Source organism: Natrix helvetica (genome assembly GCF_964273705.1).
Source record: "Natrix helvetica genome assembly, chromosome: Z".
In the NCBI taxonomy this organism is placed as follows: domain Eukaryota; kingdom Metazoa; phylum Chordata; class Lepidosauria; order Squamata; family Natricidae; genus Natrix; species Natrix helvetica.
In genome coordinates this window covers 53,695,562-53,718,095 of record NC_138554.1, presented here as the reverse complement: position 1 = coordinate 53,718,095, position 22,534 = coordinate 53,695,562, and the positions used below count along the sequence as shown (strand labels likewise).

The 22,534-nt window shown below is 36.4% G+C and overlaps 2 protein-coding genes across 6 annotated transcripts in view; one reads left to right on the top strand and one right to left on the bottom strand.

Annotated features, from left to right (window-relative positions):
• Nucleotides 1-4,206: 4,206 nt before the first annotated feature.
• Nucleotides 4,207-8,500, bottom strand: DNAAF19 (dynein axonemal assembly factor 19). 5 transcript variants are annotated; one of them, XM_081971228.1, is made up of 4 exons: nt 8,382-8,500; nt 6,432-6,577; nt 5,375-5,507; nt 4,207-4,867 (listed from the first exon to the last, which is right to left on the bottom strand). In XM_081971228.1, the coding sequence occupies exons 2-4, from the start codon at nt 6,557-6,559 to the stop codon at nt 4,391-4,393; spliced, it is 738 nt and encodes a 245-aa protein (XP_081827354.1). In that variant the 5' UTR covers nt 6,560-6,577; nt 8,382-8,500; the 3' UTR covers nt 4,207-4,390. The 5 variants fall into 5 exon arrangements, with proteins under 5 accessions (XP_081827354.1, XP_081827353.1, XP_081827352.1 ...); XM_081971227.1 differs by having other exon boundaries at nt 6,432-6,589; nt 8,371-8,493; XM_081971226.1 differs by having other exon boundaries at nt 8,371-8,493.
• Nucleotides 8,501-8,729: 229 nt separating this feature from the next.
• The window catches only part of EFTUD2 (elongation factor Tu GTP binding domain containing 2), a 32,700-nt gene continuing 18,895 nt past the window's right edge, over nt 8,730-22,534 (top strand). The window contains exons 1-13 of the mRNA XM_081932305.1: nt 8,730-8,823; nt 9,843-9,957; nt 10,271-10,436; nt 11,383-11,461; nt 12,317-12,392; nt 13,130-13,195; nt 14,142-14,177; nt 15,207-15,297; nt 15,884-15,966; nt 18,223-18,389; nt 18,800-18,924; nt 20,841-20,904; nt 22,132-22,222. Coding sequence (XP_081788431.1) covers nt 9,853-9,957; nt 10,271-10,436; nt 11,383-11,461; nt 12,317-12,392; nt 13,130-13,195; nt 14,142-14,177; nt 15,207-15,297; nt 15,884-15,966; nt 18,223-18,389; nt 18,800-18,924; nt 20,841-20,904; nt 22,132-22,222 — 1,149 coding nt within the window. The 5' untranslated portion in view covers nt 8,730-8,823; nt 9,843-9,852. The remainder of the gene's footprint in view (nt 8,824-9,842; nt 9,958-10,270; nt 10,437-11,382; nt 11,462-12,316; nt 12,393-13,129; nt 13,196-14,141; nt 14,178-15,206; nt 15,298-15,883; nt 15,967-18,222; nt 18,390-18,799; nt 18,925-20,840; nt 20,905-22,131; nt 22,223-22,534) is intronic.

Below are 22,534 nucleotides of genomic sequence, written 5' to 3'. Positions count from 1 at the left end.
GTGGTGATGCTGTCCAACCCACATTCTTCTACTTTATCTAGTAGTAGGTTATGGTCTACCTTACCAAATGCCTTACTGAAGTCCAAGTAAATTATATCGACGGCATTCCTCTGGTCCACTAATTTTGTCACTTTGTCTAAGAATGCAATAAGATTAGTCTGGCATGATCTGTTTTTGACAAACCCATGTTGGCTTTTGGCTATTACTTTAGTTTGCTTCTAGGTGTTCGCTAATTCATTGCTTGATTATCTTTTCCAGAATCTTTCCTGGTATTGAGGTAAGGCTGATAGGTCTGTAGTTTCCTGGATCTGTTTTTTTCCCTTTTTTGAAAATGGGAACCACATCAGCTCTTTTCCAGTCCTCTGGTAGTTTCCCGGTGCTCCAGGATCTCTGAAAGATATAGTTCAGTGGTTCTGAGATCTCGTCTGCCAGTTCCTTCAGAACCCTGGGGTGTAATCCATCCGGTCCTGGTGATTTGAACTCGTCTAGGGTAGACAGGTGCTCACTTGCCATTTTCTTCCCTATTTCAACTTGTGTTCCTAATCTGATTTTGTGGTGCTGTTTTTGATAGGTTGGACTGTTTTATCCCTTTGTGTAAAGACAGATGCAAAACATGAGTTAAATAGTTCTGCTTTCTCCCTGTTGCTTGTCACCTTCTTGCCACTTTCTCCCAGCAATGGACCAATTGTTTCCTTAACTCTCTTCTTGTTTTTAACATGTTGGAAGAAGCTTTTTTATTATTTTTTACTTTTGTAGCAAGCCTTTCTTCATTGTGAGCCTTAGCTTTCCTCACTTCATCTTTACATGCTTGGGCTATTTGCTAATATTCTGCCTTAGTTATGTTCCCCCCCTTTGCACTTTTTGAACTTATCTTTTTTGTCTTTCAATTTATCAGAGGGTTCTGTTTTAGTTGCAGAGAGTTCAGTTTTAGTTGCATGCAATCTCTGTCGAACCATTTTTTTATTCTTTGAAACCGGCCTTTTGGAGTGAGCTAATGTTCTGTTAATGAGAACCAAATTCAAATTTAAAATTAAAGTTTCAAACCCTTCTAAGTAAGATCCTCCAAACTTATTCCTTAGTAGAGATGTACGTAGCTCTATAGTTTCTGGAACTAACATCCTTCCTTAGCATTTTTCTCCTTGCATTTAATTTTTACCTGGGTATTTTGACTCTACCCTGGGTAGGTAGGTTGTGCCAGCCCTTAAGAGATTTCTGGTGTAATGTGAGAGTAAGGAGTACTGCATCATGATCACTTTCCAGTTGCGAGTCTACCTCCATCTTCTGTAAGAACTTCAGGAGGTCATATGATATTAACAAGTAATCAACTGTGGATTTTCTTCCTGCTCCCCAATAAGTATATTCTGCTGGATAGTTGCCCCATGTGGACCCATTAAGGATACAAAGATCCAAATGTACAGTCATCTGTTTTACACACAAACCTGCCCGATTTGCTTTAGGGTATTTAAATTGTCTGGAATGCAGGGGTTTTCCTGTTACATTCTCATCACAGTGGATCTTAAATTGATTAAATAATGCTTGATCATTTGGTCCCATTCTAACATTTAAGTCCCCCCCTATAATTATTGCTGCTTTGGGGTATTCGTCTGTGCAGCCAAGAATGAAATCTTCTATGCTGCACCAAATCTTGTTAATCACATTATTCTTATTAAGTGGAGGAATATAGATATTAAAAAGCAAAATTTCCACCTGTTTAAATACGAGTAAGGTAGTCACAACCCATGGCTGGAAAGGTGGCAGTGATACACATTTAAATTGCAAAGATATATTAACTAATGTCACAATACCCCCTTTAGCCCCCCCCCCCTTGCTTGGGACAGCCGGGATTGAGTTAACCCAAAAACCATCTAACTGAATCTCTGCAGAGGCCCAGGTTTCCTGTAAGAAGAGGATGTCAAATTGTGATTTATAGTCAAAAAGAGTTGGTCTTTTGATGGAACAGGCCAACCCGTTATATTCCAGGTTATAAGGGAAAGTGGGTCATCTTTTGCAGCTCATCAGGAAACTTGATTTATACAAAGGGAAGTTGTCTGGTTGTTGCCACAGATTGAGGTCTCATCACACACAGAATTGGTCTTCTCTAAAAGTAGGGGGGGCGGGTCCCATCTAAGTCCTTTGTAGATTCCTGAGGAACGTATTCAGGATAAGAGGTTTTAGCACCAGCTAACAGAACTTGCCATTCCGATGCCTCTTCTCTGGGTGTAGGGCAAGGAGTTATTAGGTCATACTTCATTCTTTGAGATGGTGGCACTGACATGGGTCGTCTCTCAGTTTCTTGTGTTGGTGCTGAAGGTGTCATGGGATATTCACACAGGGATGAAAGCATCTCCATCTCTACCGGGACCTCTAATGGCCTCTTTGGGTCTTGGCTTCTATTTTCCATGATCTTGTGTTCATGCAATTCCTTGTCCTCTGGGGGAGAAGTGAGAGCCTCAATTATTGGGGAGACCAAATCTATAAGTGACTCTGCTGTGTCCATTGTGACCAATAAGGATTTCTTTAAATTTTCTAACTTGAATAATATATTGTCTTGTTCTTTCCTTGGGAGAGCACCAAAAGTATTAATGAGACCATTTTCTGTGCTATTAAGTATGTCTTCACCAGACAACGCTGGTTGACTCCCACTGTCTTTCTCTCACTTTTCCAAAGTTGAAAATGAGGAAGAGGCAGCTACCTTGGGAGCTCTCATGTTAACAATTAATGGAGTAACCCTTTCCTCACCGAATACTCTGATAGGAAAGATTTGAAAGGAGGCTAAATGTGCCTTCATCTTGAATAGCATCTGTGGTATGGTGGGCTGTTTGAAAGACAGGAGAATCCGCTTCCAATTTGGGGCCTCAGGGAGCCACTCCACAGCACGGAGATCGATCAGACCTCTGTGACAATAAAGAAGCTCGCTTAGGGAATTTAGTATTGCACTTCTGGAATTCCAATGTCCATAATTAAGTCCGTTCATATGAATTCTAAAAGCAACCCGTTGGGTTTGTAGTGAGTGACGTGATTGTTGTAATGGGGGGGGGGGGATGCTTTCCTGACTTCTCATGCAGCTTCTCTATTATTACATTCCCCTCTCGTTGCCTTGTCTGGGGAGGGACTGTTTTTCTGTGTGGACTGCCAATTTTTATCTGATTCTTTAACTCTTTCTCCGGCTCTTTGCTCTTTTTCCTCTTCCTTATCATGTGTATGGGAGTTAACCAAGTCTTCTGTAAGAACTTTAGTGGGGGTGCCTGGAGCCCGATATTATACTTGAAGAAAAACAGCTAAGTCTTTTTTCTCTAAATATCTCTAAATCGTGTTGGATGGCGATTAGTTGTTTGAATATTGAAACCACCGTTTGCGCTGTGAGAAGGCATTGCTTTGTCATAAACTCCGTTGAATTTTCCCAAGGTAAACTCTCAGTACTCTGAATTATCTGGTTGTTCGTTGCGTTTTTAGCCTTTAACCCAGACTCCATACAGGATATAATTGGACTAGTTGTTTGTGAGAAGAGCTGGCTTTCAGTTTGTTCCCCACCCCACCCCAGGTCGGGAAAGTCTAGTAACTGCTGTTTTGTCAATTCTTTTTGCAGGTCTCGTTCTAATCTCCCCAGATTGTTGGGAATGAGAGGCAGAGGTTAGTTTTATTTACAGATCTTTGCCAACAAAGTGCTTCTCAATTCTGGGTTGTTTTGCTGTTTTCACTGGAGGGAGAGATCCCGGGCTGGTGCCATTACGTTTCTTTCTTTTTCCCATGCCTTTTAATCCTCGGCAGCAACAAAAACTTTTGTCTGTGTTGTCTATGGTCTATTATCTCCACCGAAAAATGTTAATTAAATAAAAAAGGATCCAATGGGAGTACTAAAAATTGATAAAATAAAATAAAACCGGGAGGCGCTACTGCAAACACGCTCCAGCTGCATAAATAAATATTTATTTTTAATACTTGCTTTCAGGTTCTTCAATGTGAATTAAAAATCCTTCTCTCTGATTTCAGATGGGTTGCTTGCTATGCTTACCTATTAGTCAAAAAAGCCTCTATATAAATATGCTCAAAGAGTCAACATCCGAGTTGTCAGTAGTGCCTTCATACTTCAATCACTAAGCCTTCTAACTAAAGCAGAAGATCAATCAAGATGTGTAATAAGAAATATGACAAAAGTACTCCAAAATAAATAATGCATACTTTTAAGATGATAATGGTTTAAGTTCATATAATATTTTAATGCAATTGAGACAAAAAGCAAGAGGTGAACACTCTCTGATTAGGTATCTATTTTTCATATGCTCTTATTTTTCCAATATATACTAAAAGGGCTGATAGATATGTTTTTAATAGGCACTCTAGTCCTTTTTTATATTACAATGTTTCCATCTTTAGTTATTAGTTATTATAATCAAGAATTGATTAAGGAGATTTGGTAAAGGTTCATCAGTTTTAACACTTTTTTTTCAATTCCTTTACCTCCTTGACAATGGATTTCAGTAGTATCTGTACTACCTTCATCTGGAATCTCTTGAATTTCAGAAAAATTGCCAAGGTCATTTTCTATTTTTTGCAATTTTTCAAACAACTGCCTGCAGTTTTCTTTCTCTTTCTCACTAAGGAGTTCAATGTTCAGTCCAAAACGTTTGGTGCTTGATAAATTCTCCAAGATATCCAAGATAAAATTGCAGTCTTTAATGGAAGCATTTTGGTTCAGCACCACTAGAAATTCACCTAAGAGGCCAAAGGCAAGATCTGTTTGGAAGATCCGGCCCAGGTTTTGGGCTCCAAGTTGGAGGAGGAGGAGATAGCGATCCTGATTGTTTTTCATACATCTGCGCCAATCTCTGTAGAAGTCTGCAGAAGTCTCAGGCAGGCTTTCTAATTCCTAGAGAGTTTTTTAAAATGACACAGTCTCACTGCCTAGATATTACTGTACTTTCCAACACAATTAATAATTTCTTCATTTTTTAAGTATCAATGTTTTATGGAAAGTGAAATTTAAGCAAGGCTGCTAGAAACAGATTTTTTAAAAAACAAAAAAATGGCACAATATATTAATTAATGATGAGCAATCAGAAGTAGAAGAGATCAAAAAGGAGAAAAGCAGAATACAAAAGCATCATCTCTTAAAAATATATCTGCTCCCATTGTATATTTTTGGGTATAATTCTTCAACAAAACAATAAAAACTAGAAAGATGGATAGGATGGGTAGGATATAGGACAGGATAAGATAAGATAGAATAATAATTATTCTATAGTATTGTTAGATTTATTCAAATAATGAAAAAATAATATTCTAGTTTTAGTTCCTACTTAAAAAAATTAAAACATATTTAATTTTAAAAAATATTTGGAGAAACATTTCAGTTCATAGACAGAATTACTCTTACCTGAGGCAAGTCTATCTTACTCTCTTGTTTGTGATTTGCTTTAACTGCACAGGAGTTCCACAACACATTTCTGCCACTTTTCATTTTGTCCTTTTTCTCCAGAGGTTTCAAATGGGAGGCTAGAACAATATCTCTGTAGACAGAATGGAGAAAGAGTCTAGAGACATTACAGATAACCATTAAGCAACAGCAACTTGGTTTAAAGCTACTAAATTCTCATTTCATCTAATTATTAAAGAAATAGGAAAGTTGTATCATACATCTTACTTGGCTTCTTAACTGCCAGTTTATGGAAAAGGCTAATCTACCATATAAAACTCTGGATAACTTACAATATGCAATACACAATATGCAATACACAATAGATATTGCAACATGTAGGAGAAAAAAATGCAGTAAAGAGGACACCTCTGCTTCTTCAACTTTAACTGGTAACTCTAGCCTTTGCGTTATGTACTCCAATTATTGCTTGTTCCCCTGATATATTATGCAAAATAGCAGGAAGCAGAGTGATTTAATTGTTATTTGGCTTCCTTCTCTCAGGTATGCAGAAATTAAAATTGAAACTAATGAAAACTGCACTATGTTGCTAACACATATCACAGAATGAATGTTTTTCCAGTGTTGTAGTACATTTCCTGCACAAGATAAGAGTACTGGATAAGAAAGTCTCCTAGATTCTGTGATTAATAATTAAATTGCTATTCAGTGTGTAAATATATCATCCAATGTTCTACATGCAATGAAACAAAATTAAAGAACTACTAATGTTATGAGACAATTATTACTCTCCAGTTTTCTCAGCACCAATAGAATGGAGGGAAGGCAGCTGAAAAAATCACTGTTAGTATGAAAATAAAGCACAATAAATAAATATTGTGCTTTCATCCAGTTCAGGTTTTAAAAATAACCAGACTTACAAAACTTACATATATTATTAATTTAATTATTATAAGTTCAATACGTTTTCTAAATTCAAAGCAAATTGCCCTCATAAATAAATGTTTTTATCCATATTCTGCATCAAATCAATACAGGATTCTGAAAATTAAGAAACCTGAATTCTTCATAAGATGATACTTTCTGATGTACCGCTCGGAATTTAGCCTCATTTTCTCTCTGGTATTTCTCATCTGTGGCAATAGCTTCTTCCAGTTCTTTCTCCAAAGCTTGGAAATCAATCATGCCTTCCACTTTGGGAACCTAAGAATACAGCTGACCAATAATTAGATATTTAATTTATAAAACTAGGTTTCTCTCAGATAATTGCATAATAGAAAACAATCAGCTTCTTATAATTATTCTAAACACACCATTGTTTTGTCCAATTTTGCTAAATGATTTCAAATACATAAACTTCAATTTCCATTAGTATAGAATACTGAAGACTCATTTTATTTACAAATATAGTAGTAAACAGAATAAAACAGTAGCCCTTTGCACTGAGCTACTTTATTTTTAGCCAGATCACAGCTGTAAACTCTCAGTATCTGGATCAGCCATCCAAGTCAATCATGTCTTCTTTAATCATTATTTGGTGAACAAGCTATAAAGGATTCATGTGCTAAATCAATACTGAACAATTGTCTTTGTTGTTTAGTATGATATACATGATTCATCCGATGCCTGTTGGCTGTTCAGATTTTAAGAACTGGCTCCATACTGGTTTTTTGATACTGTTTTTCTAACTGTCAAAAGTATCATTCTCCAACATGGTAATGTGAAAATAAATGAAATGTTGCAGTGATTGCATTTTATGTTCTCTAATAAATATAATACAACACCCCCCATCCTCATCATTCTGTGGTTAGTGAATTTATTCAGTAAAATCAGTAAAAATAAACTGACATATATATACACACACACACATGTATGTATGTATGTATGTATGTATGTATGTATTTGTGTTACAACCCCTGGTATGACTAAATATGGGAGGAAGGTCACTACTCCCTTTCTGTCCTTCGGCTTATCACAGAAGACCATGCAGGCAGAAAACCATATTTTTATTTTTAATGTTGCCTTTTTATATTTGTGTTGTATTTGTACTGATACTATACTAGTCTCCCTTTATTTATTTATCAGTACAAATACAACACACACACACACACACACACACATATATATATATATGCATGCATATTTGCATGCACATATATACACATGCATATGTGTATATACACATACATATATGTACACATGTATATACACATACATATATGTACACATGTATATACACATACATATATGTACACATGCATGCATACATACATACATACATACATACATATATATACATATATATGCAGGTCTTGGCGTATTCGGGTCTTTTCCCATGTAAGATTGAGAGTATCTTGGCGACGTTTCGACGAGGTCCCACTCACCATCTTCGGGCTGGTGCCTTCGGCTTCGTGCTTTTTTTTTTTTTTTTTTTTTGCTCGCACAAGCACGAAGCCAAAGGCACCAGCCTGAAGATGGCGAGTGGGACCTCGTCGAAACGTCACCAAGATACTCTCAATCATACACGGGAAAAGACCCGAATATGTCAAGACCTGCATACCTGTACCTGTGAAAATCTATGAAAACAAATACATACACACATACATACATACATACATACATACACACACATACATACATACGAGTCAATTCAACCACTATATCCTTGCAAGTAGATTCTGACATATAAGGAATTTGCTATTGAATGCACCCTTCTTATGGGTCATTCCCCCACCATCTTCCAATCAAGCCTACAGCCTTGGTGTATGCCTGGATCAGGCACTGACGAAACGAAGTACATCAATATAAAATAGTAAGTAGGCAAGTAAGAACATAATCAGCAACTCTCCCAGAAAACAGTAAACAAGTCTGCCCGAAGTAATATTCTTTTGGCCACTCCATATTCAGTGGCGACGGATTTTACAGGTTTATGTTTTACTTTACTATCCATTGCATACCCAGCACCCCAAAAACTGCTCTCGATTTCTCTCGCTAACCTGGCCGTTACCAAATAGAAGGAAGGGAAGATTTTTCCACGTTTGTGGAAACGTAGTTAGGTGGTTGTTGTTGTTGTTTTAATCCGGCCCAGCCCTCCCTTTTCAATAGCAATTAAGCGTCGATTCGGTTTCCATAGCAACTGAAAAAACGAAATGGCGAGATGGACCTGTAGCGATCGGGACAGTCTATCATAAACGCCTAATCGTACTCAATGCTTATCAAAAATTTCAATTTTGCTGAGACGGCCCGAAAAGAATCGAAATCGAATCTATAAATCCCTCTCACTCTCCAGCATCAAACATAGGGGAAAACGTGGAAAATCAATCAGGCTGCTAAATAGACAACTTTATCCGGAGGAAAATGAAGGGGCTTTTTGTGCCACGGTCGCATCGTGCGCCGGCAAGGGAAACGTCTCGAGTAACGCGCGCTTCCTGAGAAGGAGAACAAAAAAGGTAATCGCACGCGTGCGTTATTATTTCTTGTAAAGCCTTACGATATCTTTTTTTTAATGCTTATTTTTAAAACCAGTAAATGGCCGTTAGGTTCCACAATATTTCTCAGTACTTAAAAGTACCCGATTTGTTCTTTGAACGAAAGTGCTGGAATTCGAATCAGAGGGTAAAAAATGCAACGGGTAAAGAGATTTGAGAGAACCGTATTATGGAAGCTAATGGGAAGATAGATTTAGGCATTCTTAAGAACAAGACTTTGCACTTTCAAATGGTAGAGAATACATGTCTACACATCTTATACAATGTTTTATTGAAACATACATGCCTGGCCTTATTAATTGGGGCATGAAAGAGATTAATATATACATAGTCTTCCTCTGAAGTAAAAATACTCAACAATAAATCTATGCTTGCATTCAGATAGATTAGGTTTGTGGAAAATAAAGCTACAGGTATCAAGATGCATTTCTGATAAGATACTATTTTTGTTGCTTTTTCTTTTTTCTTTTAACCTATAACAGAAAGCTATCATATTCTAAAACTGGAAGTTTCTGAAAAAGTCGCTGTTGAATTAGAACAACTGATTCTATAAGAATAATTATTCTTATCCTGAATAAGATGAGTGATGTGATATGACGGAAATTGTGGCTAAAAAGGAGTTGGAGAAATTATATCTGATAATTAAAACTAGGGAGAATCATGGAAGGTTGATGAATAAAAATAGTTCTTGGATTAATACTGGCAGAAGGCTAATGAATTGGTAGCTTATAGCTGTCATGCTGAAAATAAAATGTGAAACTGAAAACAAGGAATAAGCTATTTAGAGTAGTATTAAATGTTGATAAAGTATCAAGCTTGCAGTAAAACTAAGGTGTTAAGATAAATTGAAAAGTATCCCACTATGAATCTTGCAAGCAGGGGTAAGGCACATTAAATAACTAGCAAAGCAATCAAATATTAAAGTGATATTTTGAGAATACAAACTAGCTCTATTTTAATTATTTATTTTTATATTCAAGACTCAGCAACATGGATACTGATCTATATGATGAATTTGGAAATTATATTGGTCCGGAGCTTGATTCTGATGATGATGATGATGAAATGGGTCGTGAGTCAAAAGATCTTGATGAGGTACTGATCTCATGCTTGTGCTACAAACAATATTCATGCTTAAGATCATCGTTGTTTTTTTACATGCTTCTGTAATTCAGTTTCTGTAATGAACAGATTAACCGTTAATGTTAATCTTGTTCCTGAAAACAGTGTTAGCCTTAATTCTAAGAATAGCTGCTACATGCTACTTTCTTGTTTGGCAGCATTTTACAAAATATACAATATGCACATATGTTTGCAAGTTATAATTGAATGTAGATATCAGCCCTAAATTCTGTAAGTGGAACTCCATTGATAACAGTTGACTGAGGGCAATTTATTTTGGTTTCAGCCTGATGATGATGATGATGACGATGATATGGGAGACCATGATGATGATCACCCTGGGATGGATGTAGTGTTACATGAGGATAAGAAATATTATCCAACAGCTGAGGAGGTATATGGTCCCGAAGTAGAAACTATAGTGCAGGAAGAAGATACACAGCCTCTTACAGGTAAGAAATGTAAATGATAAGACTTCGTTGCTCAACTTGCTACACTCTTCTCTAAGTCTTATTTCAGTTTTATTGGATTTCTGTAGAGTTGCCATAAATCCAGTTAGCCTGCCTGGAAATGATCATATTTTATTTATTTTATTTATTAGTTTTATTTTTGATTAGCTAAAATAGTATTTATGCCTAATGCTGTTACTATTTTTCCTACCACAAAAATCCTGTGAATTGTGTTCGGCTAAGAAAGAGTGACTGGTGCAAAGTTATCGATGGTTTCATGCCTGTGGCAGGACTACAACACATAGTCTCTTGATTTCTAGCTCAGTACGTTAGCCACTACCCCAGAATGGCTCTCACAGTTGTAATTTTTCATATCCTATTGACACAAGATTGGGAAAAACTGTTCCAATTAACCCGGCCAATGTGTTGGCTGGGGAGATTCTGGGAGTTGAAGTTCACATATCTTAAAAGTTGCTAAGTTTGTGAAAAACTGTATTAACGTGATGAGGAAATAATTAGGATAGGCAGGATAGATTACAGCACAACTGGTAAATAAAGATACTTCCCTATTTGAAAGGTACCTACAATGCAGTCCCCAAAAATATTTGTAGAGTGTACTATCAGATATTTAGCTCAGATATTTACATAAATAACATATATGAACACTGATTTGCCATGCTGTATTTTAGGCCAGATCAGTAAGAACTAAGACAAATATATTGTTCTATCTAACGAGCTATTAGTACATTCACTATTTGATACTTGGGAAATATTCCCAGCCTTTTTTTAAACAAAAACAAATCCCTTTTTACCCATCATGCATAAATCAAAAATCTAGTTTAAGATTTGTGGCATGTATTTTTGAATCTCTTCCCATTGATAAATGTTTTAGGAATGCCTTGCTTTTCCGTTAAAGACAGTATTATTTTAATGCTTTCTTTTCCTACAGAACCTATTATTAAACCAGTGAAGACCAAGAAATTTTCCCTCATGGAGCAAACATTGCCGGTTACAGTATATGAAATGGAGTGAGTAGAGCTTTGGATTTATTTGTTTTCTCTCTTCTTTTCTCTCCAACCCTTATTACTGTTTTTGCTTATCTCTGTTCTTTTCTTCACAACTTCTTTACAAATTGGCCACTAAAACTTTTAGCTGTTACAGTATCCATCTTAATTTATATTATGTTAGGAGAGATGTAGTCCCAACTTATATGCAGTGTGCAAGTTTGATTAAAGATGCCTTAGTTCATAATATAACACTTGTGTTTATGCACTATTCTTCTAAGTCAACCCCTTAATCTATTTTTATGTAATCACCCTTGCACTCATTCATTGTCTACCCTTTTTATTGTACTCATTTTTTGTTTATCAGCCAGTAATCATTATTTGCAGAACTTATAATCAGAACTATAGTAGTTTTTATTCTCAATGTTTGCTGCAAAAGAGCAGTAATCTGAAAGAGAGATGAGGAAATGCAGAATATAATCAACATGAATTATAAGTTACAATTATTAGAGACAGATACATTTTATTGACCTTTCATTGATATTGATATTGATATAGAAAATATAAAGCTGCTTATCTTGCTTTCTTCCCATCTCAGTTCAATAGGACAATAATATTGCTGTTACATCTTAATTTGAGAAGAACTTTTCCACTTTGTGAAGAGATTTTGTTAAAATATATTCTTATCACTCGAGTATTGGGAGATTCATTTAAGCTATTTAAATACACAACTGCAAAGTATCTTAAAAATTGATAAGGCTGTAATTATTTCCATCTCTGACAAGGATAAAGTGGGAGACCAGTGCATCTGCAAGGAAATTTTCCTTAGGCAATGATAATCACTAACAGCTTTTCCTCTCTTTGATCTTTTTCTCTTAGTTTTCTTGCAGATTTGATGGACAACTCAGAACTGATCCGGAATGTTACACTTTGTGGACACCTACACCATGGGAAGGTGAGCATCTATTTAAAGGTTCACTCATAGGGTTGACTAGTTTATTTAATAAATTACTTTATAAATTAATAAATATGGTAATAAAGGATCTGTGAAATCATTCTAAGCTTTATTAATCATCGTAGGATTAATTCTGGTGTTTCAAGTTTTAAATTAATTTGAAATGAATGTTTTTTAAATAATTTAATAAAAACTTAATGGTGCTTTTTATAACATTTTGAACATTATGAAAGGGTGGTGTTTTTTTTTGGTAAAAACAGGAACCGTTTACTAAGAAAATCTCATTTTTATTAGACAGATGAACCAATGTAGATACTTTAAACTGGCTTCCTCTATTGTTGAATTTGATGGTCTAAATATCTCCTTTCAACTCTTATAATTCTGGAATTTGAGAGCAACTTAAAATTAGTGACATAAACAGTATGTTTAAATAGAAAAATCTGAAGAGTTTTTAATGTTTAACATATTTCTGAAATATGTGGAACAAGAGTGTCTACAATGTGTGTGTATGTGTCTGAGTGAGAGAAACAGATAAAGAAAAATGAAAATGATTGTCTCAATAACATCTTGACTTTTTTAACATTCCCCACTCCCATCCTATTTAGTTGTTATCTCAGAACATGGCCATCTTGTTTCTATTTGTAAAAAGAGCTAAAAGAATTGTATCTTTATACTTCTTAACACTGTATTTTAACTAGTTGGTGCATTATTTCTTTATTTTTTTCTAATGCCTTTAGACTTGTTTTGTGGATTGCCTGATTGAACAGACACATCCTGAGATCAGGAAGCGATATGACCAAGATGTAAGTTCCATGAAACCATTTCGTTTTTTATGGGAAGTAGGTACATGGTACTGTAAGGATCTAAAAGTGATTAGTCTTCCAATTACATAATCCATTATAATCCAGATAGTTTTCTTGGAATTTTTGTGCAAGGAAGTCACAAGTTTAGGTTTAGCTTCTGCCATGGAAATGTGATGGTCATTTTGGATCCTTCTCTCATATAGCACAGCTTCCCAAGACTCTTAGAATGAAATAAAATGTGAGCCCCATATAAGATATTTCAAGCTCTTGGAGGAAAAGCAGGTTATAAATCTAAAGAATGAAAAATAATAATACATACATAACAACAGAGACCTCTGAGATAAATCTGGTGGAACAACGTCTGATGACCTCTTTTTATCGGTCCACAATAGAAAGTGTCCTCACATATTGCATTATAGTATGGTACGCTGGTTTAACTGCTGCGGACAGAAAGGCACTACAGAGAGTGATCAATTCAGTACAAGTAACCATTGGTTGACCTCTGACACTGCTGTATGGCATTGCCAGGTCTCATTGCTAAGGAAGATAGTCAGAGATGGTTTACACCTTGGTCAATGTCTCTACGCACTTCTACCTCAAAGCATAGCCAATCGAACAAATAGTTTTAAAAATAGTTTCTATCCTTGGGCTGTCAGACTCTTAAACACAACCACAATCACTCCATGCATATGCGGAAACATATGACTAGTTTTTTCTTTTTTCTTTTCCGCTATAATTTTGCACCAGTGAGGTTAAAAACAATTTCGTTGTGTGTATTTTGTACCATGACAATAAAGACTATACTACTACTTGCCTCTTATGTGTCTTATTGAGGACAGATTGGAAAAGCAGAAGTAAAGGAAGCAATATTCATTATTACTTAACTATCTGGATGAAAATATTCTGCCTCAATTAATCCAGTCTGAATTTCTGTTTTTTTTCTCAGCTTTGCTATACAGACATTCTATTCACTGAGCAAGAAGTAAGTATATTTAGGTATATATATACCGACTATGGCCTTTTTGGAAGTTTTGTATCTGATTCTTTTCATCTTGCAGTGTCCTGAATTAATTCTTTCATCATATTCCTACTATGTTTTGAAGTATTAAAACTGTATAAAACCACACAACAATAAGTTTTACTTCAATTCTGGCACAAGAAAGCCTATTATCTCAGGCAGAATGTCAATTTTATTCACTATTTCTTTTGTAGTGACCTATAAAAACCCTTATTGCTTTAATGGTCCTAAATCTAAAACTAATGTATGGAATAAGGAACAGGTAGGTTTTCAGTTGTTATTGGAATATAATTCCCAGTAATTCTAATTCTAGTATAGGTATGCAAACTAAGACTGATGCGAATTTTGTTTCAGCAATATCTTAAATCCTGTAGGTTCCCTATTCCAATCCACTTTTAATATTTTCTTTATACAAATATTACATAAGAAAGTGCTTCCATTTATCTCAACAGAAGCTTCTGACAATGAATTCTACAAGTAAACATCTTCCTTTTCTCCCTTTCCATGTATAAATCACTACATTTCTATTTTTATCTTCTGCTTTCCTTTTTTCCTTAAATTTAAAAATTTCAAATGTTTAGCTTTTCCAGGAAGGAAGATATTGTAATTCAACATTATTTTGGTTGTTCTTTTCTTTACTTTTATGTTGATTTTCCTTAGGAAAGAGGAATCTGATCTGACCTAGAATGGATAAATATAAGGAAATTATGGGAAATTTATTCTTATTCTTACCTATAATACAAAATCTAGATGAAAGGTTCCAAGTTCTCATAATATTATCTACCTTGGTGCTCAAGGGGTTTCATGTTGTCAAATACCACACAACAGATCTCTAATTTAATGTTCAGTGCCTAGAATTCTAGGAATGTTCAGTATTCCTAGAAATATGTAGAATTTTGCTGATTCTTGCTATCCTGTATCCTAAATTTGTGGTCCTCAGTTTCAAATTAAAGAGTTATTTCCATCCCTATCATGATCTTGTTTTCATTTCAGAGGGGTGTTGGGATTAAAAGCACACCAGTGACCGCTGTCCTCCCAGACACCAAGGGCAAATCATTTCTCTTCAATATCATGGATACACCTGGTAAGATGAATAATCAAGAGACCTAAAAGACAACAGAAATTTGGCCTAATAAATTTTTACCTATATTTAAAAAAAGAATCTTAAAATGGTGGTATATTTGCATATAACAAAGTTTTTTGTACTTAATGGCATGCAGTCCTTGACATCTGCATCTCTTGAAGTTCTGTATTTATTTAATTAATTACTGGTTTCGTATCAGCCATATCCAAACAAGTCTTGGTGGGCTACAGTGAAATGACAAACATTTACATAGAAAACACAAAAATTACAATAAATAGATGAGTACAATGTTGTAATAAAAATAACTCAAGAAATTAAATTGCCAAGATTATATGTTTGCTGAAATAATTTGGTTTTTAATAGTTTCCTAAAATAGTTTTTAAGAAAAAGGTGAGATTGATTTCTAGTAGGAGGCCATTCCAAAGCAATGGGACTGTTACAAAAAAGCAGTGTTGCCTTCATCACTTTGAAGCACAATAGACTGATTTCTCATGTTCTAATTAACGTTATTTCCTAAGGGAAAAAATGTACTGATTTGTTATTTTGTAATTGTGGTTTTTTTTTTGTTTTTTTTTTACTCCTAAAGGTCATGTAAACTTCTCTGATGAGGTCACAGCAGGTCTTCGCATTTCTGATGGTGTGGTACTTTTCATTGATGCAGCTGAGGGGGTGAGTGTGTGTACTGTCTTAGTCTAGTTTTTTTCCCCACTGGAAAAAGACACAGTATTGCAGATAAACAAGTACAGGTAGTCCTCAACTGACCTCAATTTGGCCCAATATTTCTGTTGCTAAGTGAGATACTTGTTAAGTAGGTTTTTCCCCATTTTACCATCTTTTTTGCTGCAGTTGTTAAGTGAATTGTTAAGGTAGTAACATGTTTGTTAAGTGAATCAGGCTTTCTCATTGCCTTTGCTTGTCAGAAGGTCACAAAAGGCGATCATATGACCCTGGGATATTGCAGCTGTCATAAGTATGCGTCAGATGTCAAGCATCTGAATTTTGGTCACTGATCATGTGATCATGGGAATGTTATAATGGTTATAAATATGAAAAATTGTCATGTCATATTTTCAGTCATGTTGTAACTTTGACCTTTGATGTTGTAGATGAACTATTGGGGACTACCTGTACACAGATTGTCTAGACCCGTGATGTGTCTAGACCCACAAGTGGCACGCGGAGCCATTTGTGAGGGCACGCAAGGCGCTGCCCTGTCAGCTGGCCAGCGCGCATGCGCGCGCTGGCCAGCTGAGTTCACCTTTTTAAAAGCTATTTTTCGCCTTCCCCAGGCTCCAGAGGCTTTATCGGAGCCTGGGGAGGGCGAAAAGAGCCTCCCCGCCCCCCCAGAGGCTTCAGGGACAGTCGCTGAAGCCTTCGGAACGCTTGGAACCACCCTCCGAGCAACCCGGAAGTGACTTCTGGGTTGCTCGGAGGGTCGTTTTGGGCGTTCCGAGGGCTTCAGGGACCGTCCAGAGGCTTCCCTGACGCCTTTGGAGTGATTAAAACGACCCTCCGAGGTTTGCTTGGAGGGCGGTTTTAAGCGCTCCGAAGGCTTCGGGGATCCTCCGAGTCTTCCCTGACGCCTTCGGAGCGATTGAAACGACCCTCTGAGGTTTGCTCGGAGGGCGGTTTTAAGCGCTCCGAAGGCTTCGGGGATCCTCCGAGTCTTCCCTGACGCCTTCGGAGCGATTGGAACTACCCTCTGAGCAACCCGGAAGTCACTTGTGGTTTGCTCGGAGGGTGGTTTTGAGCGCTCCGAAGGCTTCGGGGAAGCCTCCGGGCAGTCCCTGAAGTCTCCGGGGGGTCGGGGGAGGCTCTTTTCGCCCTCCCCAGGCTCCTATAAAGCCCCTGGAGCCTGGGGAGGGCAAAAAAAATGTAAAAATGGGGCGGGTGTCGCGCGTTGTGCACGCATGCGCACTGGGGGGTGTCGCACGTTGCATTATGGGTGCGGCACGCCCGCACTCGACCCCCCTGCGCTCCCCCCACTTGTGGCATGCGAGCCAAAAAAGGTTCGCCATCACTGGTCTAGACAGAAAGGAAGAACAGCAATTTCCCCCCTCAAATTCTGAAAGAAGGATGTTTCCAGGCTAAATGATTATATAAAATGAAAAGGAGAAGGAGAGTTATTGTTTCAAATATATATTCAGATCAGGAAAAGAAACAGGTTACATTCACAGTTCCAAACTGTATAACAGTATACTGGGGCATTGCAGTGAACTCATAAGAGTGCCACAGGATTGTAAACTTTCAGATTGAAATGTAGTGGTTCACAATTTTGACTTAGGGCACTATACAAAAATGACTAAGATGCTAAGAGAATCTTGAGGCAAGAAAGGCTGGAAACATTTGAGTTGTATTATTAAAATTTACATGGAATTTTTAAAGCAATCCGGCATTTGAGCTTCAAGATGGTTTCTAAAATCTCTATTCTCACAATTTCAAGGAAAGGCTACAGACTACATACCCCACTGTGTTTCCTCCTCTTCTTTTTGAGTCATTTGAATTGGTAGTTCGATCTGTTAAACATGAGGTTTTATCCAAGGGTAAACATTTTCCAGTGCAGAAATAGAAAAGGTTATACAAATATCTTTTTTTTTTTTTTTTGATAATGGCATCTTTTCTAACTTTTTTCTCTGTGTTTCCATAGGCTTAAGTGTCAGTGTACTATAAAATATAATGCACTACAATTAGCAACTGTTATTGGCTGATATTTTATGTGGTATAGATATTTATTTTGTGAAAAGTCATTGTTGCAATAAACATTTTCATTTTAATATTTGTATTAGATTGGTAGATACATAGATCAAACGGACAAGCTTACAGTTGAGCATGCTTGTTATGTAGGCTGTTCCTCCACCAGATAAGATTCACTGTTTTATTCTTCAAGCCTTACCTGATGCCCTTATCTGTTATGTCTCACTTTAGGTCATGCTGAACACTGAGCGGTTAATCAAGCATGCAGTACAGGAAAGATTGGCAGTGACAGTGTGTATTAACAAGATTGATCGACTGATATTAGAACTGAAGCTGCCACCTACTGATGCCTATTATAAGCTGCGGCACATAGTGGATGAAGTCAATGGCTTAATCAGGTACAGAAATGACACTGCTTATAACAGATATGCTTGAATCCCACTGCCTCAGCATTTAATACAGCTATCAGTTCAGAACATCAGACTTCCTTAAACATCAAATATTTTAAATGTTGAATTTGGGAAGATTCCATTTTAAAATAATTGGTGTTTTTTTAAAAAACAAAATTATTTTAAAATTACACCTAGAATGTAATTCATTGTATGCTCATATAATTTTACTTCTTATTGCTGTAAGCGTGCTCTTACATTTCAGATTCATTGAATAAAACTTTTAGTTAACAACTTGACATTAATTAATTCAAAACAAAAAGATTTTGGCAAAAGCTTTAATGTGGGTTCATGTTTATTTTATGATCTTACTGTTTCTCTTGATGAAGTTGTTTGATAGTATATTTTCTTGTTTTCAGCATGTATTCCACAGATGAGAACCTGATTCTTTCACCTCTTCTGGGCAATGTCTGTTTTGCCAGCTCTCAGTATAGCATTTGTTTCACACTGGGTTCCTTTGCCAAGATATATGCTGACATGTATGGTAAGCATTGGACAAAATAACTCTGTCAACTATGTTAAGACCTCCTCTTATCTAAAAGGCTAATCCAAATGCAAAATCCATATGTTCTTTGTCCAAGTGTTCGTTATATGTTATTTTTTCAATGTTGATGTATGGATTGTCTATATGTATTTAGATTTACCAGTTGCATATGTTACATCACACTCAAACAAGTCCAGCAGTAGAGGCTTTCCACTGATAAGAGCTGTATAGCTTGAAAGTGGCAGAGTTAGGAATCAGGCTTGTCTGCTGTTCCAATCATAATTCCTAAGGAAAACTTTACTTGAATAAATAAATGATCCTTGTATACTTTCCCAGAGTCAAAAAGTTTAGCATGTGTAGATTTTAAAGGTTGGGGCCTACGTTCTTCACAGTGATCTCCCTGCAAAACAGTGTTCATCGCTTAGTGGGCAGCATGTTCTAAGAGGGTCATCTCTACTAAAATTTACTAGAAGGTCTTGCTATTTTGTTAAGAATCTTTTAACTAGCTGTCCACCTGTCCATCTTTTGAAGTGAAAAACAAGTTCCAAAAGCTGCTGAGCAAAGATTTAGGAGATTTTTCAAATTGGAGTTCAATTGATTACAAAGTAATAGTATATTAAAATTTCCAGATAGCTTTTGAAGGATGTTTCCTTGTGTGTCTGTGATTTTATTTTTTATCTTTTTTCCCTTAACTCTATGCATCTTAAGTAAGAACACCTAAGAGCTAAAGAACCGTTATTGAATAAGAACTTCTATCTTGCCTTTGTCATAACCTCATTTAAGTATTCTTGAAAGGAATTTACCCATTACACATTCATGATATATATTTACATGATATGAGCATATACAAATACAAGCTCTTGGACTATTCTGATCTTCTGCAGCTATGTATATTGGTCTATTGCACTCTTCTCTTTTTTTTCTTATTTATTAAATCACTTTAGCATCCTCCCAGTTTGTTCAGTGTCTGGAGATTCTCAGTCATCCTTCCAGGTAATGGTTGCCCCAATGGTGCTTTTTCAAGAGGCAACCAGACTTTCTGCTTTTTGTTTGAAGACATTTCGATTCTTATCCAAGAAGCTGTTTCAGCTTTGACTGGGTGTTGGGGAATGGAAGGCTTTATACTCCTTGCAGACAGCTGCTCATTTACATTCTTTTAGCGAGTCGTTAAGGTCACCTGGAGATTTATCAGGGTCACCTGAGTGGTGCAAATGGTCTCAGTGGTCTCAAAGGGTCTCACTTTGTTTCTTCACTTGCCATCCAGACCCAATTTTCAGTCTCCCACTTTTAATCAGTAAGCAGCCTTATATTTGGAGTTGTAATACATGTGTGCTATATCCTGTTTCAGTGAATACTGTATCTCAAGTTGTGATGGGAAGAGAAGGGCCATTAGTAAAATAAGATTCAAATGGGATGCTTTAAAATATAGACAGCACACAGGCTTCTAATCCCAGGTTGCTTCCTTCATTAAGACCAGAAGAGCGAAATATGGTCTGGTGCAGTGTTTCTCAACTTTGGCGACTTTAAGTCCTATGGACTTCAACTCCCAGAATTCCCCGGGGAATTCTGTCAACAGAACTTAAAGTCGTCAACAGAACTTAAAGTCGCCAAGGTTGAGAAACACTGGTCTGGTGTAACATGCATCATGAAGGGTTGCAACTTTTTGTAAATTACCCAATTGCTTACTGAGGAGGAAATTTCAAAATAGCTATTCAAAAGAAGAATTTAGATTCTATAGTATCTTCAGAATTTTCCTCCTCAAGCAACAGCATGTCTATTTTCATTGCAGCTCCTCATTAAGTTCTGCTCATTTTCTCATTACATTAGAGTGGAACAGAGGAAAAACTATTGGAAATTGGCTATTGCACTGATTGTTAGAACTGAAATGATATTCCACTTCTTTCTGCTTGTTATAGGAGACATCAATTACCAGGAGTTTGCTAAGCGACTGTGGGGAGATATCTATTTCAACCCCAAGACGTAAGGAGCAACTATTTTTTATTATCTATTTTATTAGATTTATATGCTTGCCCAATGAACAATATTAAAAAATTAAAAACATATAAAAAAGATAAAATACAGAAGCTCAGAATTTTTTTTTTATTGATCAACAGAACCAAGAACTGGATTCTGTTACACACCTGTGCCCCAGGCTTGAGTGCAAAACCACCTCTTCAAGGCCAATAGGGACCAGGACAATCTGATCTCTGGGAGATGATATTCTAGAGGCTGGGTGCCATCGTAAAAAAAGGTTGTCATCTGGGCCCTGTCAGTCAGCTGTCCTTAACGGACATGATAGAATGTATTTCTTTTGGTAGACTGAATTGGAGAATAAAATGGGGGCATTGTTGAGTTTTGCTTTCCAGTTACTTTAAGGCATGGCTAGAATGTTCCTAAGCATATTGGTACAACACCAAAAGGTAGAAACAATCGGCAAGAGATAGTTTGTGGTATTTTTGTTGACATGGTGAGTAAATAGGGTGAATGGATATCTTGGTCTGTGAGAGGGGAGCAAGGGATTTTCTCCTCTGTGACTGCACATCCATGCAGAATTGAGGTGGAATATTAGAATGGAAAATAAAATTGAATTCTTTATTGGCCAAGTATGATCAGACACACAAAGAATTTATCTCTGGTGCATAAGCCCATAGTGTACATATAAACATCAGGTCATAGGTCATAATTATAGTTATAATAATTAACCATAAGTTACAAAACAATAATAAGTCACAAGAACCTAATAGGAGAAGATAATAGGAAAGATGAGAAATGAGACAGTGCTGTGGGAATTAAGTGTTCAGCAGAGTAATGGCACAGGGGGAAAATTGGGTGCTTTGGCATGCTGTGTTTTATGGTGGCATCCTGAGAGGAGAAGTTGAAATAGATTATGCCCAGGATGTGAGGGGTCTGTAGATACTTCTCTTTCTCGTTTGTGCAGTATACATATCCTCAATGGAAGGCAGGCTGATTGCAATTGTTTTTTCTGCAGTCATATATCTGTGCTTGTCCTGTTTGATTGCTGTGCCAAACTAAACAATTGTAACTATTACTCTGAGTGGTATGGTTGGGAAAATAAAATGAGAGCATTTTTGAGTTTTTTCCCCAGTTACTTTGATACATGGCTACAGTATTCCTAAGGATCTTGGTACAACACCAGAATAGAATTTTTCATGCATGTTCAGTTATGTATAATTTTGTACTTTCTAGGAGAAAATTCACTAAAAAAGCACCAACAAGTAGTTCCCAGCGAAGCTTTGTGGAATTTGTTCTTGAGCCTCTTTACAAAATACTGGCCCAGGTATGTTTTTAACTCTGGAAAACGTATTCATGTTTTCTCTGGGAATATTGAAAATGTAAGCTATTTTTACAATATGAGAGTCATGTTATTTCAAGAAGAAAGATGAGCAGAAAAAAATATCCTTCATTTCTAAGAATAAAACATTTGGGGTAAATGCCTCAAGCAGTTATATACTTTACTTTGCTACATATATTTAAGCAACAATGTGACAGCCATCTGTCAGCAGTTGTCTGCTTATATCTAGAGAGTAGATTTCCAAAAGCTCTTTTAGCTCTGGGATTCTTTATCTGTCATCCTGTTTGCATAAACTTC

Bases quoted from the DNA above. Each gene is read 5' to 3' on its own strand.
- DNAAF19 (XM_081971228.1), bottom strand. From the start codon at position 6,559: ATGATTGATTTCCAAGCTTTGGAGAAAGAACTGGAAGAAGCTATTGCC. The intron at 5,508-6,431 runs GTTTCTTAATTT...TTCTGTCTACAG, and splicing joins TCATCTTATGAAGAATTCAG to AGATATTGTTCTAGCCTCCC. The intron at 4,868-5,374 runs GTAAGAGTAATT...AAAACTCTCTAG, and splicing joins GTAAGATAGACTTGCCTCAG to GAATTAGAAAGCCTGCCTGA.